Source organism: Helicoverpa armigera, chromosome 14 (assembly GCF_030705265.1).
Source record: "Helicoverpa armigera isolate CAAS_96S chromosome 14, ASM3070526v1, whole genome shotgun sequence".
Lineage (NCBI taxonomy): Eukaryota > Metazoa > Arthropoda > Insecta > Lepidoptera > Noctuidae > Helicoverpa > Helicoverpa armigera.
The window spans coordinates 3,998,422-4,018,008 of record NC_087133.1 but is presented as its reverse complement, the minus strand read 5'-3'; the positions used below and the strand labels follow the sequence as shown (position 1 = coordinate 4,018,008).

General features: G+C 35.5%; 1 protein-coding gene across 1 annotated transcript in view; it reads left to right on the top strand.

Moving 5' to 3' along the window:
• Positions 1-19,165, top strand: part of LOC110380257 (homeotic protein Sex combs reduced) — a 39,023-nt gene extending 19,858 nt beyond the window's left edge. Inside the window, exon 3 of the mRNA XM_021340187.3 lies at positions 16,891-19,165. Within this exon, the coding sequence (XP_021195862.3) occupies positions 16,891-17,195 (305 nt within the window). The 3' untranslated portion in view covers positions 17,196-19,165. The remainder of the gene's footprint in view (positions 1-16,890) is intronic.
• Positions 19,166-19,587: the final 422 nt, after the last annotated feature.

Here is a 19,587-nt window from a genome sequence, read left to right as displayed (position 1 = left end):
TAATCTCAGTTGAACAGTCAAGTTTCTTTAATCTGGCATAAAAAATGGCCTGACTACAAAACAAAGCACACATCGATATATAGAGTAAACAAAGCATGTACTAAATTCTAGGAATAATTTAAAGCTACTAAAACTAGGTAAGCGACTATCAATCCTTCCTCCGATGATTTACAACTACAAAGTCACCCAGACAAGAGCATTACATCATTTAGTGAAAGTAACACTCGATAAACGCAGAATATTAATTCTCGTCCTAATTCCCACAATCAAACGATACACCGATTATTGTCAAACGTAATCAATAACAGCAAAAAGGTAAATCGACTTCTAATGATAGGCTTTAACAAAACGCGTGACGCCTTCAATGTATCAACGTATATTTGACAGTCAATATGTCATTGAATTCAAACGGTATGATATAAGACTGGATGCTTTTACACCGTATCGTAAGCTTGAGACAAAAAGCGTTGGACGTTGATGGTCTTTCATGTTTTAGCTGTAATACCATTAATATCTTGAGCCGTTTTTCTAGTTCGTTTCTATGGTTGATTTAAAGCAAATTGCATCTAGTATTTTTTTATAGTTTGTTCAGAATAAGCTTCGTAATTTTTTTAAGTTTAACTAAGTATATCATCATCATCTCAGCCATAGGACGTCCACTGCTGAACATAGGCCTCCCCCTTCGATCTCCACAGATACCTGTGACGCTGTGCCGGAAGACGCTGGATGCAGGTCGCCTCCGACAGGTAGCTGTGGAGTATATCATTACATTCATAAATTTCAGACACATCAAAAATTACACACACATTTTATCAATTTTATGTGAAATAAGCCATTTACCATGATATTATTACCACAAGGCGAACTTGCACTCGACGATGATTGACAACACTGACAGATGTCTTAAGCGCATCTTGCATCCAGAAATATTGTGAAGTGTGATACACTTCTGTATGACAGATGCCCGCTACAAAAATCTAAAAAGTGACCACCGCTTACGAAACCACAATTTACAACCCACAATTCTCATTATCTAGTATCAGACTTTAATCCATTTATCACCGCTTTTGTTTACGATCCTCGCGTATCATCGACTATTAATTATAATGCGATCCTCACTTCGAACTTTGACGTTCTCGCTGTGTGACAGACCAGAGATAAGAATTTTAATGTTACTCGATACCACTGTACTTCATTTGTTACATTGTGCTATACGAAAATGAACATTAACTCCAAGCCAATAAGATTCAACTGCTACTTCTGGCAATAAAATTCGATCGTCAATTTAGTTTGAACTCTTTCGGTCATGATTTTAGAGTCGTTTATACAGTTCGATTGTTGAAGAATTCGAACGCTTCTGATGCAAAGCTCAGTTTAGAATTTTGATGGATGTGGTTATAATTGTTTCTGTATCGATTATGCCATTGATAAATATTTCGACTATTGCTCATTTTATTAATGACGTGGAAGCGGAAGAACGTTTTGGACGATGCCCTAACGACGGCGTAATGTCACAATTAATAATATTGGAGCTGTCAAAACATCTGTCAGCAGCCGTTCACAGAACGTCTGCTATTCATTTGTGACGCAATTAAATTTATTAATGTCTAGACTAGTACATTCAACTAATTGAATATGATGTTCCAACTTCTTGAAAAATGTTGTTCTCCTACGTAAACTGGAGAAGTATTTTCCAATTAATATGTCCGTCGTCAATACTTCAGCACGAACTGAAAGTTTGAAACGCTCGGCTCCAAACATAAGATATTTTATTCTTGTGTTGCTAAAAATAATTATTACAAACTCCAGGCACTGCGGACCAATTTTATTATTGGACCGTATTTGGTGAATAAAAATAAATTTTCCTTCTGCATTGCAGTGTCAGATTTGTTTACGCAGATTCATACTTTATCAATTAAACGAATACAAAGTGCTTTGACATATTGCTGAGCTTTATAAAACGTGTTTTATTATGTCACTTCAATCATTCATTCAATGTTTTGAAAGTTTTAAATCAACTATGTAAACAGATTAGTTTCAAATGCTTCTGAGAACTTTTCCTTCACTATCGTTGAACAAATCTCTTTAATACTTTAAATTACCATAAAATGTATATAACCGTTGACCTCTGATCCATCAGAGGTTGCCGGTAGTACAGATAACATCACCTAACATCGTTTGCCGATGGCGGTATTAGATCCCAATGTAATAGGGTTAACCTTATCACTTTGTGTTGGGCAAAGATCCAATGGCGAATCGAGTTTTACTGTAGAAAAGCTCAATTATACCCTAGCACGATCTGGAGCATGAACCCAGAACTGATAGATTAGAAATCAGGGCGGTTAAAGTAGCCCTGATGCAATTTATTGCAATAAGACAGTTATGTACTCAGAAAGTGGTAGGTTAGTACCTAGCAATTTTTGGATCAGATACTCTGAGTTCTGAGTTCGGAGAATATTAAAATACTAATTTTAATACATATGCAAATCAAGCAGATAGTGCCTCACAATATCCCTGTTGCTGTTCCGAATTAAATGTTGAAGATATATCTAAAACAGTCATTGTAGGTTCATCAGAAAATCCACCACCAGATAAAGCCAGTCAATCCTAAGTCTCTAAATATTTGAAGTCATCAGTAACTACAAAAGACTCGTCTATCCTGGTTCAAAGAACTCGCTTCAATGCAAAAACTCAGACAAACATCAATGCAGTTCGCCAAACAGGCATTGTTCTAAGCAACTTTGTAGGTCCATCGATATTCCATAAAACCTCTTTACCTTTTCAAACATGAGGTAGCTATAGCAATCACGAAACCGGTCAGTACGGTAGGTTTAGTACTCTCAGAGGGTCATGATCTCTAGAATACGCCCTCTTACGCCTGTGGACCTCATTATAGACTATGGGAATGATTCATTATGTGTTCGTAGAGTATTTTGCACTTACTTGGGCACTGGTTAAAGGGATAATGTGAAGGTTGCTGCGAAAAGGCTTTTAGGCTTAAAGGTCTTGAAGACAATGCAATTGGTTTTTGTTAGTAGTAATGGGATGTTGCAATAGTTTGCCTGTTGGTTTGACAAATGTATCATAATATCAAGGTATCATAATTTTTTCTTTCTAGAAAAGAGAATGACTAAATAATAGTTCCGTCTGGTCGTAACTTAAAAAGGGCCAAAAATCAAGTAAATAAAGTACAGCAAAGTTTCAACCTAAGATCGATACTGTCCCCTAGTTCAATTTTCACTAAAATTAACGGCACCGTATAAACCAGAGACGCAACGAACCGTAACGGAATTTAAATAGTCTAAAGACGCCTTTAATACCGCGGACTCGAACACCCGGAATCTATCGATACATAAATGATCTATCTCAATATCCATACATTCGAATTCAACACTTGCTGCTATAAGGATAAAGTCTATTTTGGATTGAAGAAACTCCACCAGACTTTTCTAAAATTGCTCTAGAAAAATCATTATTAAGTTTAGCGAACTCTTGTCTAGTGAAATTATTATTAAAATTCTAATAAATTATTGAATACTTTAGTGGGAACCAAATTTTCAATTTTCCTCTTTTGATGATTGTTTCAATCGATTAGAATTTGTCACGATTGACCATCTATGACGGTAACGGGTTCCAGTTCCGATCGATTGAAAATCTATTTGGTGATGTGAAATCCGATATCTCAATTGGTTTTGATGTGTAAAAGGCGGTAGGAACTGAGCTAGAACAAGTTGATTTTCTTGTTTAGGGCTTTGCGGTAAATGGCTTGAGAACTACTTTACACGTAGACGTACTACCTAACTACATACAACAGCCTGTTATGCAAATTTACCGGCGAACACTGCAGAAGATCGTTTAAGTGTTCACGCATTAACTTTTAATACTTGAACGTTTAAAGGGTAGCGTAGCATTTAATTTGCCTTCACTATTCAAGACTTCGTATTTTCACAAATTGGACCTTTATTGAAAGCTGCTTTGGGTGTGTATGATTTGCCATTATTAGAGTCGTCTGATTTACGGGTAGGATTAAGAATTAACTAGTTGGTTAGTCTAGTCAACGCGGCGCTACGTCCTTTGTACATTTAAAAGGCTCTCTTTGTAGGAACTGCAATATGTAGATACCTTACTTATAGTACTTAGGAAGGGATTATCGATGAAGTGATTTTTTCACGGGTATTTATATAAGTACCTGAAACTTGTTCCTTTGTTTCGTAAGAAAACATTAATGAGGAAAATATGCAAATAACGTTTTCTGTAGTTGTTAGTAATTAAATGCAAATGAAATCTGTAGGATATTAAAGTAATTATTGTATTATGATATAACTGACAGTTGTAGCTATAGTTTGCTAATTGCTGACAGGTTATTACAATAAATCTGAGATCGGAATTTACTTAATAGAGAACCTAACAGATTATTTGTTGCCGGTATGCAAAATCAAATTAAAAAGGCACTTTTCTGAAGTAAAAAAATATGATAGAAATCATATTATTATTGAGCAAGAATGCTTTAAAATAGGTATATTTTAACTTATGTTTTTGTATGATATTATCAGCAAGGATACCGAAGATGAAATTGTTGAATAAATATCAAAATAGCCTCTCTGTAGAAAGAAATATTAACGTGTAACGCAATAACCTAAATGTATAGTCAAATGATCGCTGAAAAATTGCTCTAAAAAACTGCAGCTATACATTTAAACGTGTTGACATTCAAATATCGTCTAAAAACTAACGTTCGTGTTAGTTGAAACGTAACATGAGAACATAATATGCATGCAAGAGTATCTCGATTCTCGTGTTTGCGCTAATAATCCGATCGGTCGTTGATTCGAACTTAACCACGTAATCGAGCTGCATTTTCTAGCGGCTATCATTAACTTTGTTGGGAAACTGATCATTTTCTACCATTAACTAGATATTAAATGTTTTAAATTAATTTGCAATTTTTCACATCGCTGTATACTAATTACTGCTTATTCGCCCATGCAATAAAGGTATTAGTACCAAGGGTATCATCAGGTCAGTGCAATCCTGAATTAAGTAATCTGGTATTGAGAAGTTGTTTAGGTAAATCAAGTAATAGGTATTATACCTATCTTTATTACATGCTTTGAATTAGCTATTGTCATTAACGTTATATTTTTTTCTGCTTGACAGAAGATTTTTTATTTGATTTATGCATGTAACCAGAGGATCGCTGCTTTTTACCTTGGATATAAAAAAAATATAATCTACCCATTGGCAGTAACACTTAATATTAAACACCGGAATAGGTTTTATCTAAATATTAGCTTTCGGATATTATGTCGATTTAATTTTCGAACTCCCACGCCGCTCTCGATTTGAAGGTAGAAGAAAAACAAGCATCAACTGTTTCTTATCTCGCGCAAGTCATAAAGTTCTCGTGGGACAGGTAAGGTACACCAAACAGTTAGTTCTGCATCTGTAATAGCAAATACGTAATCTGTAAAATTAAAGAAAAATAGATTTTTGTGAAACAGTTTTCTTAACATTCGGTGTTCTCCAAATGAAATGTTTGAACCCAAAGAAATTCAAATGGCACAAAAGTACATTCTCAGATTATGATATTCTTAGCTATTAGTGATAGTCACTCAGAGGTGTCAAACCTTTGGATAAAATTTGGGCAAAGGAACAATCGTTGTAGAAAATCTAACAGGAGACGTTCACGACTCATCAGCGATCTTAAAAGTGATCATTTTCCTGAATTTCTAGTTCCAAAAAATACAATTAATTCAACAAATAGTTGTGACACGTAGTGTATCGACATTCCGACAGAGGGTCTCGACATGTCCCCAGTTCAGAGGCTCGACAGAAACTGACAGGGGTCGACGTGCGCACTTCATTAATTCTTGAACAATGCTGATCAATGGACGCGGAGGACATGTTTTGTGACGTAATAAGTGAAACTGTTTCGATTCAAGGGGAGAAAAAAGTAAAGAATCTGCTGTATTGAGTTCCCATAAACAAGGAATAAACCGTTAAGCTATGGATGATAGTTTTAGGTGTAGGTATATGTCAAAATACTACCATCCGTAACCAAAACTAATATGCACCGCATAGGAAACGTTTCTTCATAGGAAAGCATTTAAAGTGATATAAAGCGAATATTCATAATATATTGAACCGTTAAGAAAAATTGGTCGGAGCAGTTAAAAATTTGATATTAATAGATAGAACTGTCAATCGAAATCTACCGTTGGTACTTAGTGCAAATAATGTAGAAATTCATACGATATTTATTTACCTATTTCATACACATTTTTTAAAATAAAATGATTAATTTAAACTAAAAGTAACACTCTCTCTAGTATGATAGACAGTTGAAACACACAAAGAATCGACGGAGCAATTGTTAGTCAGTGTACAACTGGCGCACCGCACAGTGGGGCGAGCTTCGTCCGCCGAGGAAACAAAACCGACAGATATTAATGGTTATATGGAAAAAATATTGTGTTGCGTTTTCGTTTTCCCAGCTTTTAAAGCGCAATAACAGCGTGCATTTAAAATGCCAATAGCAGATTAATGTATTGATTCATATTAATTGACAGGTTTATTCCTATTAATTTGCTCCATTTTTCCATCGTGTATAAAATAACATACCTAATAAATTCATTCATCTGAAGAGTTTTCAGTCTAATTTTATCCTTAACTGACATTTTAATCGTCTTATCAATTATGATGTGCAATGATTAAAATATTATAATAAATAAGCCATTAATTTCACGCTCAACGCTTACATACATTTTTATAGTTTATAGCAAACCTGTTTGCAAAATTAAAAAAACCGGACTTTCCAGTTTTTTATCGGTAGTTAAAAATACATGCTCAAAATTTACGAGAGTAAATGCTATGTATGAAGAGGAACCAATAAAATTGATAAAATAAAAACAAAGCGACTTTAGCTACCTGTTATAAAGTCCAATTATAAGATACGACGTCGCACAGTGGTGCAACCCGATCGGCAATAACCAACAGATTTATGAACCAATGCATAGGAATCGCGAACCAATTAAAATGGCGGCGATGGGTTGTCATTCTGTAATTGGTTAATTATTATCAGCGTGGTTGGGCGTGGTTGCACGTGCAGCATTGCATTCGTACGAAATGCAATCATAGTAGGTTTCTGATCAATACTTGTAGTACAAGTATTTTACTTTTACTTCGCTGAATGTAATAACGTTGTACCTACTTTAATTCTGTTACGATATCCCAATGATTGGTTTTGTTGGCAAAGCATCACTGTTTTATACTTCCTTGCAAGGAATTGATAGCTTCAAGCGGTATCGACTCCTTAATTACAGATATTGCTGTGTAAAATGCAGTAGCTCACTGCTAGACCTGTTTCTAGCTTATCCCTTAGGAAAATTTATATATTATTAGTTGAGTCTCAGGCATTTTAATTTCAAAGTTTGCAATTGACAACCAGTTTCATTATCGTCGATATAGAATTCCAATACCTATATTTTAAAACATCAAAGATGTTTAGGTATTAACAACTTCTTCGACATCTCACTGATATATTACTCTCAGGCCACCCAAGACCATCTTTTTCTACGTACAAAAGCCTGTTAATAAGCATAAATAAAAATTAAATAATCGTCACAAACGATACGCTTTCATAACCTCACGTCGAGGTCTAAACACGTCATTAGGTATATGATTAATGAGGGCTGGCCCACGGCCCAGGGGAGTCTAGGCGTCAGTGCTAATGTTCATTCAATTCATAATTATGCTTTTTATAGCGCAAGTAATAGAGTCGACCCTCCTGTCAGCTGTTACCGGGAAGTATAAACGAAGTGTGAATTTATTTGAATAAAATTGATCAGTTTATAATGAATATAAAACAGGAATGAAGTACAAAAATCTGCATTTTTCTGCCCAGAAATTAACCAAACGAGTTCAATCTAATGCATTAGTTATAATTAATAATTATAACTATCTCACTGAAAATGTACTTACCTACACATAAATACATCGAACAATAAAACAACAATTTTATTTCAAACCTGCGCTCGTTTATAATATTTTCAACATCCGATATGCACTGTGGTTAATTCGTCGATTTAACTAGTCAAAATATGTACAAACAGTTTCAAGATGGCGTGAGGAACACGCGTCGAGGTACTGACGTTGTACTCCGAAGAAAGATCAGTTTGTTTTGAAATGTCGTGAGCCGTGCCGAGCCACTCGTTTCATGTCACGACGAACGTTTACGTGTATTTTACTAAATTAACAAACGGTTATATTTGCAATTAAAATAATTAAAAGCTGTTTCGTGCTGGAAAGGATTAAACGACTATTCATGGAACAGATAATATTTTATTCGATTTTTATCGAGTTATGACTAAGATGTTGCAATATTTATAGTGCATATCCAGACAGAATTTCATGCTGTTATTCTCACACTGAGCAGCTATTTCAATTTTGGGAAATGGACGTTTGCTTGAAAGGTTGTCTATAAATATTCCAGAGTCTCAACTCAAAATATTTACAAACATCTAAATATTCTGGTAAACGTATTACAACATTTAAATTCTGAATGACGATGTCCAATTTAATATAAAGTAAAGTTTAACATATCTTCTCGTGCCTACTGTCCGGCGATGTGAAGAGAAGCGCGCGTGCGCACACCGCGCTGTCACTCGGCGACAGCGTCTGCGCCGGTTCTACGCAGAAACAAGGATTAAATAAATCCACTCACTAAGATCAAAATCCCGCATAAACTGGATAAGATCCACTGTTATTACTTTATTAAACCATGTTATTAATACATAATTTTCTATGAAAACGTTTAATATCGATCGCCATTTTATTATTGTAAAAGTTGTTGCAGCAAATTGAATTTCGTTCTGAAATAAAATTCTCTCTCTTCAAAGAATATGTAAACTCTACATAGCTACTTACATAATATACTGCCGGAGATTAGCTCTAGTTTATATTTCACTGTGGGATAATCTGCTCTACGTTTAGAGTTAATATAGTACAACATAAACAATCTCTTTCCCCGCAGTTGGCTCATCAGTCGGCCAACAAATTAGTCGGTGTCACTACAATAATATACAATAAGGAGTGCACAGTGGTACGCAGGCCTCAGGCCGTCGCATAAATCGCTCAACACAGCCGAGTAATGTTTTGTATGGAGATTTCTTTCGACAATACCGCGCTAGCCGTGTGGTGGCCTTTATCTAGTCTTGGATTAATGTTTGAAATTGATAAACGTTGCTCCTTTCTTTAATAGCCGATGTACTGTGCATTTTCACACTTGTTTTTCTACTCAAGTAGCTTTATGTTACTTCTATCGTTGCAGTTATATCATCGTGTTGTGTATCTCGACATCGAATCCTACGCTATTGATAGGATCATAGCCAAATTGCTTACTAGATATTATGATATCATGATCTATTCCTGGCTCAGTGTAGCGCACATTTCCATCCGCGCAAACGTCGAGGTCTTTATACTCTATAGCCGACGTCATCTTTGTTTGTAGATACAATGCAAACGACCGGGTACTTAATACATTCATTATGTTTTCCTTAGTCGCTTAATGCCCATACGATTCTTTTAAAGTTTTGCTATAAGGACACCGCAAGTGGTCTTATTTAAAACAACTCGGTTTTACAACAAAGCATGTCTTTGAGACGACATAAATCACGAGTCTGTGCGAAAATTACCAAATGTTGCAAAACGGCAAGTTAGCGTGCATTTCGCAAGGTCAACTTGCATTCAAAATTGTAACATTTTTTCTACTTTTCGAGCAATTGTGCATTCAAAGAAAGTGTGTAAGACTTTCTTTCGAAAATGTCACAGTAATTAATTTACTAATGCGACTATTGATGGCTGCACTGTGCTCTAATACTTTTGCTTTCTTTAAAAGCGCATGATGATAATTGGTTCAGGAGAAAAAAAAGCTTTAGAAAATTTGCATGGCTCGGACCCACCGCGGGCAGGTAGTGTCTCGTAATCGGACGATTTGTCTTATTGTCGGAGATGTCGTGTGTTTGTGTGCATCGACCGCGACTGTGCTCGAGATAAAAGTAATAAATTAAGTGAAACGGAAGGTGTTTGTAATGGTCGCCGCGAAGGTGTGGCTCCAAACATTAGGCTTTGACTAATTCAAACAAAAACTTTTAACAATTAGCATTCTTTAATATCTGTGACAACAATAAATCGTTAACCATTTAAATCTATTAAAATTGGTATTGCCGTAGTCGGAGTTAAGTTATAAATAAGAGAGGTATAGGCGAAGACTCGTCCAACCAGATTTATTATTAAATTAATATTCAATTAGCTTTCCGCACATGATGCCGTTGTGTTGGGCGTACGTATTATTAAATTTAATTTATGGCATCATTTACTGGGCGATATTTTTAAAATTATTATCGGTCCCACGGCGTCTCCAGTAATTGTGGTGCCAACGATTAAGGAAGCGATCGAACGGACCTCAATATTTTATTTTATTTCTATTTAATGTTTTAGACTTTAGACCGTCTTTACTCAGCTGAGTCTATTTAGACTGTTGGCGATTCTTGCAGTTTATATCTGTGTGTTGATAATTGCACGCGAATAAATAAATAATCAAGTCGCTTAGCACTCCCGAGAATTGTTTATCGGTTTAGTGTTGGGAAATTATACTGATATTATCATGCATTCATCGGTTACCATCCAATGCGTATATTTTAGTATATGAGCCGATTAATGTTCCAAATTGAAGAGTTGGTATGAACAGTAGAATACAGACATATACCTAAAACTATCTTATTCACTATATGACAGCCAATAAAGCACTGCAATTTCAAAAAAATGCCTATGCTTAGTAAAAACTCTCAGTAGGTATATAAAAAAGATGCACAGTGTACCGAAGCGTACGGCTGTTGGAAAAAAAACAAACATTTATTTACGATTATAATTATGACTAATGTCTCGTATGACATTCAATGATAAATCACAACAAAATCATACATACCGTTCGCCATTCCAAGGTTTTATACTTAGCTTCCTATAAATAATCCTCTGTGTTACCGGTTTGGTCCGCTAAGCTACTAAGTAAATGTAGATAGATAGGCAATTAGTCTTCCAGATAAGCGATCTGAACTAAAGTCACATAATAATGTACTAGGATCGTACATAAAAGTATTTACTTTAGTGATAAATAGTCCAGCGCGACTGTGTTTTGCATGATCGTTGTGTAGGTAAATGGATGCAAATTGATTTGAATGACAGTTTATCAGTAATAGGTATGTTAATAGTGAGTTATGGTTATAAACGTTATTAGTTTGTGATCATTTGCATAGCTATTTTATCAAAGTGATATATACGCGGATTTGCAATCTAGTTGTGTCCGTTTAAAAGTATCTACCTGTGCGGTAGTAACAAAGAGAACAAACCGAACAGCCACCGTATCGAAATAGTCCAACGAAAAAGCTCCAATAAGAATTTATCAACGGCGCCGACCGCAACGCGCCGCTGCGCCCGCACATAGAGATTTATTGCGTGTTATGTAAATGTGTACAAGATATTAGTGTCCTTAATATTTCTACGTCGTGATTAGTGCTCACCACGAACGTGAGAAATCCACTCTTAATGCTTCGCATCGTGCCCGCTCCGGATCCAATCGGACAATCTTCGGATTCTCTTTTATGGATCGACGATTACGTAGCCGCGCTTGCGCCGCACAACTGGTTCGACTCTATTTGTAATTCCACATTTCTCTGTAATAAATCTCGACTATTATTATCTTTACTGAATTAACTAATTTCCTCTGTATGTTAAAGTTAATAATCGTGAGGCAACGAGCCAAATAATAACTAGCGCCGACTAGGAGCCAGTGACATTTGGGTAACATAACACGATCTGGTGGGATGGCTGATGACATAATTTGAAACATGCGTGCGTGTGGACATCATCGCTATAACTCATTTCGTTGGTAGCACTACCATGACTCTTAGTCCAGTGGCGACTTCATGAATTTACATAAATAATTACAGCTTTAGCAGAATTCAATGTTGTTAAGTTTAATAAAACTTTTTTTTTTTTAACTCGACAAAATTTCAATTTCGCAACGGATAAAACAATCCCCACCACAAGTCATTCAACAGAAATCGAACGCCCAAGGGATGCCATTAAGAAATAAAAACCCAAAACTTGTTGGTAAAGTAAATCAAAAGTTTCGTAAAGTGGCACCGCGGGACAGACTGACACATTGCGGCGATACCTCGCCTGAGATAGTGAGCCAAAAAGTCGTATCTTCAAATAAAACCTTACGAAGCGCGGGTAGCTTTAAAAAGCAAAGACTCGATAGGTAGGCGACGTATAATAATTACTTACCAGCCAGAATGCTTAAGGTAAAAGAAAATAATCCCTGCACTGGTTTAGGACATGTTCTGTTTTTTAAATACAAGAGTAATTTAAAATACTCATGAAATAAAATATAGTCAGCGATACAATAATTTAAAACATGCAGCTACTAAACTTAAATCAACATTATTTTATACCAAAATGATATCATCGTCATTCATTGCCAAAAACGCTTTACATGCATGTAAGTCAACACCGAATGATAAATCTGAAATGAATGACATTAGAACGTGACTAATTCATCAAAATAATATAAGACATATTTGCAACGGCTTACGCCATAGAGTTATGCGTTTGAAAAAAGGATATAACAGTAGAGATGTGGAGTTAAAAGTATTTATGTAGTTGCAAATGTAAGTTTGTAAGGAGTACAGGAAGGCTGTATAAGAGTATGCCTGAGGCCACCTTGCGCACGTCACTCATACGTCAAACATGCGCGTACGACGGAGCGCTTTGTTTCAAAACGCAGGTGAATTTGCTCCGGTTACCATCTTATATTAATATTCCCACCAAAATGTCACGCTTTGAAAAGTATTAAAATAAACGGATAATCATTTTTTATAGCTTCAAAATGACACTAAGTTATAAATTTTCCTGTCGCTATCAGAATGTCATTTTAATAATAAAGCTCACTTGTAGCTTTTGTATTAGTTTTAAAGTCTGTTTGTGTGGGTGACGCAAAAATAAAACGCATTTTGGAAATTCCAAGTTCTATTGCACGTGTTTATTTGTACATTCAAGGATCTGGCCAAGGTTCTGATAATTCAAATTCTAAATTTTATGAGAAACGTTTTCAAGGATTTGTTCCTGTCATTTTAGAGGTGCAGTGTATTTTTGGGGTCATTGAGGAAATTATATAAAACCTGAAATATTCCGGGCTAGGATTGAACCGCAAAATTCTTCTGGTTTTCATTCAAAATTCATCCGCTATTCATGATTAATGTGTCTAGTTGTGTGTGAGAAGTCAGATGACCTGCTTGACGATGCACCGACTGTTTGTAATAGGCAGATGTTATTCATTCAGCCTAGACGCCATGGCAACTGATTTAATTGTCTACCTCGATAAAATATAGATTTCAGACGCTTTTTGCGTATAATATTTTATGCTCAATGAACTTGGTTTCCGCTGCAGCTGATGTTACAGACGCGAATTATTTTGAATTGCTTTGAATTTATTCGATGACATTTTAAAACGGTATTGTTCGATTTTGTCTAGACTTCAAAAGCTGGTCTCGTTTTATTCTCATCAAAGTCCAAGTAAGGGTCTTGCAAAAATAACAATGATCGTTTCTCTTAATACAAGTTATGGTCTTCCTATGGCGTCTCAAGAAACTCATCGTTGATACAGCTACAGAAAAGCAACCTTTGGGATATATCGTTTGAAATAAGTGTAGCTGCATAGTTAAATTCATTTCCGACAGTTTCCCTAAAAAATATTGATAATTTTGAAACAGCACGTACCTAAAGTATTGCGCTAAATTCAAGGCGAACAAGTACATCTCAGCTAATCCAATGTGTACCTGTACTCGATGTAGTTATTCTATACAAAGCAAACAAGCAATACCAGAAGATATATTGCTCCGTTTGAACTTTAAAGATATCCCTACATTGTGAGCCAGACAGATACCTACACAGACGCTTCACTAATCTATACCTACGTATTTAATATAACTGAAATAACACACAAAGGTATATAAAATCTAGTAACAAATTACGAAAAAAAGACTAATTAGGTACAATATATTTACAATGGTAGAAGCAAGATAAACATTGTACAACATAAATAACGTTTGAATAGAAGCTGATTAATAAAGCGAAGAAAACTTTATTGGAGTTAATCCGTATGAAAATTTTGTAGTGCGCTGTAGATGATTCGGAAGTCTACATAGAAATGAAACTATTCAAATGAGTCTTTTGCTTTAATTTTTCCGAGAACATTATCTGGAAGCTAATGATGAATTTAATCATTTTTTTCAAGACTCAAGATAGACTGAATCTATTAGGTAATATTGCGGAAAGACACGATGATAATGCCATCGAAAAGTTTTGATTAAAGACAACAAAGCTGTGCACCAATTAATTACAGCAAAACAGTGTGAATACACAAACGATACTATCGACAATTACACGGCCTATGTAGACCACAGATAAAAATATATTTGTGACATTTTTATTGCACACTCTGTTCTCATCTAGATGTCATTAGTCATTGCTTTGATCTTAGATCTCAGAGCGTTTTTATGTCGGACACATTATAAAGTCGAGAGTACGCCGTTGATTGAAGAATCCTCACATTTTATACAATAAATGTTTTACTTGTAAAAACTGATTATATTGCGTGTTCAGATTATTTTTGATGTTGGGAAATAAATCTTGGAGATGCAAGATTTTTAATGGATAGCGAGATTTTGGAAGATGAAGTGAATAAATGCAAAAATATGCATGATGTCATTTATATTGATGGAATAGTCAATCTTGATAGTGAAGTCTTATTTTTTCGAAAGAATGACGTGCTCATCAATTTGAAATTAATTGCAAATAACACCAAAGTCAACAGCACCGTTTTGATGATAAAGACAAAATGAACTGTCCAATGCATTCTCAAATTAACAAACCGCCAAAATCTTAATATCACGTTTTATCAAATACTGTCTCCAGACGTTGGCTATTTTAGTTTTCAAATTTTCAAGTCTCATCCATGTGTAATACGATGTCATTCATTTAAAATTCGACCATGCAATATGTCTAGACTGTGGTAGACGGAATATCAATGGTCTGTGACCTAGAATTATCTAGTTTAGTTATAAAGACGACTACCGTTTTCGTATATTTTACTGCAAGTTTGGATAACTGGAAGGTTTTATCTTGCATGATAGTGATGTGGGACAAGTTTTTTGATGTGAATGCGTTCTTTATTTTATTATGGACTTCAGTGTAACTTCAGGATATAAAGTGGATTTCAATATCCAAATAATTTCCGTACGGATTGGTGTCCCGAAAATATATTAGATTATAGATTTTTGTACCTCTAGTAGTACCTCTTTAGGTACTCTAAAGTACCTTAATTTTTATTATAAGTATCTACTTGTCAAATATAATTCTCTGGTCTGAGTTATAGGAGTGAATGTAGAAGCACGTCTTTTTCTATACCTAGATAATTGTGTATGTCAGTGAAATATTTTATTGCAATTTAATACGATGGACCTGTCAATATTTCCATACACATAGCTTATCACTTGAACTTAAACACATTTAAATTATAGTCTTGATGTGACCGTTTAATCAACATCAATGTATTCCTGTATTCATATTGAAATTCAAATGCTCCCGTATTGTATCCATTCGTTTCGTACAAGGATTATTTATGTTAAAATAATGCTGTACGTCTGTTGTTTGTGCATCGGCCTGCCACTAACATTTCAATCGGCTCGGTTTTTGCTGCAGCTTCACTCGTACGCTTTTAAACTCATACGAAATCGAATATTTATTTATACCAGCTTAAACATCTTCACTGACGCGGGTATGACAACTCAAAGAATAAGGGAAGACTAAACGTCCGAACTGAATCTATTACACAATTTATTACCCGAACCAATTGTTTTATAATTACTCACTGTATATTGCTCTGATTTATTTTGAATTGTCTCACTGGGACAAGGCAACAACACAATCACAATAGCATGATTCAATAGATTAATAATAATGATGTGGCCACTCATTAGTGGACCAATCTCCTTAAAGAAATATAATAAATGGCGCAGTTTAATTTGGTAGACACACCCGAGACGGGCTGCGTATCTATCACAGGAACACTGGCGGCCGTCCAAGCCGGACCAAGTGGTGGGCCGTGCCGTCGACATGCCGTGACAGGTGCGGCATGCAACCCATGACTCGCGCGCCGCCGCCATACCGCTCACTCGCTACTCCCCCTTTGATATTCATTTACTAACTGCACTTCATACTTCGGATGCTTTCTAAATAAACACTCCTCAGCCATGCCCGATGTACCTGCAATAACAAAAAACAATCATTTTAATCGCACCCAACATGCGTAATATCATCAAAAGCTCATCTCTTCATACGACGTATATCGTAGCTACTAGAAGTTTATGTTGGCCGCGGTCTGTACCCGCAAACAGGAACAAGCATGTGCCAAAACAATCATTAGAGAAGGTGTCGTAGTGCGTCGCGAAACAAGATATAAATTAAGAAAAATGTGACAGCTCGAGGGAATAAATTAAAATTAATTGCACAATAGTGTTTATATTTCTGAATAGAAATCTTGTTCTTAGCGGAGCATGTTGCCGCGAGCTGTACATCACAATCGAGCAAGCGTGGCAAGGCACGAAGTCGATCGAGCCAACTATTCATTGGCGCTCAAACGAACATTCAGTTCTAAATATTAACGTGCTTCGCGTTTGTGACCAGAATAATACTTAACAAACTTATACAACTAATGTGAACTAAATTGTGGGTCGTTTGAGTCATACTAATCATTTGTGTTAACTTTTCCAGGCACGGTGAACGCCAACGGAGAGACGAAGCGTCAGAGGACATCGTACACCCGGTACCAGACGCTCGAGCTGGAGAAGGAGTTCCACTTCAACCGGTACCTGACGCGGAGGAGACGGATCGAGATCGCGCACGCGCTCTGCCTCACCGAGCGCCAGATCAAGATCTGGTTCCAGAACCGCCGCATGAAGTGGAAGAAGGAGCACAAGATGGCGTCGATGAACATAGTGCCGTACCATATGAATCCGTACGGCCACCCCTACCAGTTCGACCTTCACCCGAGCCAGTTCGCGCATCTCTCCGCATAGGATCAGTGGAATTTTTCGAACAGCGGATAACTGATTTATTAATGTAGACAGTCGTCCGCCACGCGGGGTTGTGTGTAATATCATAGAGTACTCTGATGTTACAGCAACCAGACTGGGTCAGTTATTCGCTGTTCGAAAAATTTCTATAGTGTAGCCTAATTTTGTTATTGTTATTGAGACGTTGAAAGTGACGAAGACAGTGTTTGTGCGGCAAGATACCGTGGAACAGAACTGCAGTGACGAGTAGAGAGTGCTTATTGTGAGAAATATGAATATAAAACGTAACATTTAAAGTTTATTCCAATTTCCCATACCTGTACTAAGACATGTAACGAAATCATCATTCTTGTCACGAAAAAGTTATATGTAAACATAAACTACAACGGTGTTAAAATTTAAAGTAGAATTGAATTTTACCTAGTCATAAGCTGTACGGTATCGATTTGCATTATTCGTTAAACTGTAAGATATAAACAACTGAATACCGATATTGTGTACATTGTGGTGGCTAGAAGGTGTCTACTGTTAAACAATGTGATAGCAAAATTCTGACAACGTTTGCATTTCATTGAATATTTTCAACAGAGTGGAGATAGATGATGTAGAAAAACATATCAATGAACAGTCAAATGCTGGACAAAACTTTGTATATCACGTTTTCATCATAGACACTTGATAGTATTAAGATAGACGTTACTCCCAGCGTAAGTAGTCATCACAAGAATAAAACAAATTCGGAATTGTACAGGGATAGAGTAAAGGCGTACGAACAACATATTGTTAAAGACAAAATGTATCAGAAAAATATTATATTTAGGTCATTTCATAATCTAGTAACGAATATTAGAGACGGCTTGTAAAAGCGCTGTGAAACTTGATGAAAGCTCAGTAATAGATTGTGAATAGGTAATTCCTTCCTATTAATGTAAATAACTTGTCACGTAGTAGGTACGGTGAAAAAATTAATATATATCAGTATGTCTCCCGAACTGTTTTATGTTCCTGTCCTTAGTTTGTAAATAACAAAGTATTTATCACATTATAAATACGTACTATAGTTAAAGATATTAAGTAATGATATGAATAGTGATTTTTTAAAGTTTCCACAAAAGATCCCATTTAAAAATTTCATGTGGCTCTATTGCGTACTTTAAAGTCTTTTAATGTCGTATATTGTAAAATGTACTTAAAATAATGCTAGTGATAAAATCTTTTCTTTTTCATATTTTCTTCAGTTGTTTTGAAATTGTTTTAATTTTCATTTTCGTTTTGTGAAATTATCAGTTGTTAGTTAAAAATTGATTAATATGCCAACTATTTTAGTTTCTTAACTTTTTAATGGGTCGCCCTAACAAGGTTATACACCTCTAGATGTGATAGAACTCACATGTTGCCTAACCTTGTCACAACGTTCAAATTAATGATGTTGGATAATTTGACCTTATGCTTTATAAATCGCCGCTTCAAGTTTTGTTGTCACATTTTTATTAGAAAACGTCGTGGTCAACTGTGATATTTTGTTAAATTTTAATTCTTAAGTGAAAACAGCGCGATTTGAGTTCGTGTATTTGATTTTATTTCAAGAAGTATGTTTGTAATGCTTAATTTCTTCGATTGGTATATTTGTTGCTTTATTTATTGTTTGTAAATATTAGGTAATATAGTGTAAACTAAAAATGTTCAAATTCTTAAGTAAAATAACTTCTCTCAATGTTTCTTTTGTAAAAATTCTGTGCAATAGGACGTGGCCTGACTATTTTCCGTCTTCTATCATTTTGTAAAATACTTTTCCTCCTAATTTAGTTATGTTATTTCTTTATTAACTAATAAAATAACGTTTATCGTTCATTCCAGTTTAAATGAGGACTCTAGTAAAGTATGCTACTGATCATTTAAATTATTGTATTGTATTAATAAAGTGTATTAAATTTGAAAAATTGGTGAAGATGATAAAATAAATTATGATGATACGAATGAGTTTCATTACTTAACAATAGTTTTAGTAAATACTGTATCAGCTGATATACCTACTCTGACAAATATGGCAAAGTTTTAATTTACAATTTAGAGATGGGAGTCCCCAATCAAATCAAAACGAGGCCATTAGAACAAACTAAGATCAAACAATAAAACAAATGACGACAAACACTGAACATTTAAAACACAATATAATCGTAACGATAGAAAGTATCGAAGTTGAGCGCCAGTCAGACGCCGTGCACCCATCAGCCAGTATTGAGCTATGATAAATGAACGATCCAGTGACATGACAGCCGAACCTGCGAGGGCGCTAGCGAACTCACCACGTGCCAACAAAAGAGTGTCGAAAAATGTGAAGGTTGCCTCAGTTTGTAGGTCGGAGGCTGGCCGTATAAATCATGCTGTCGGAATA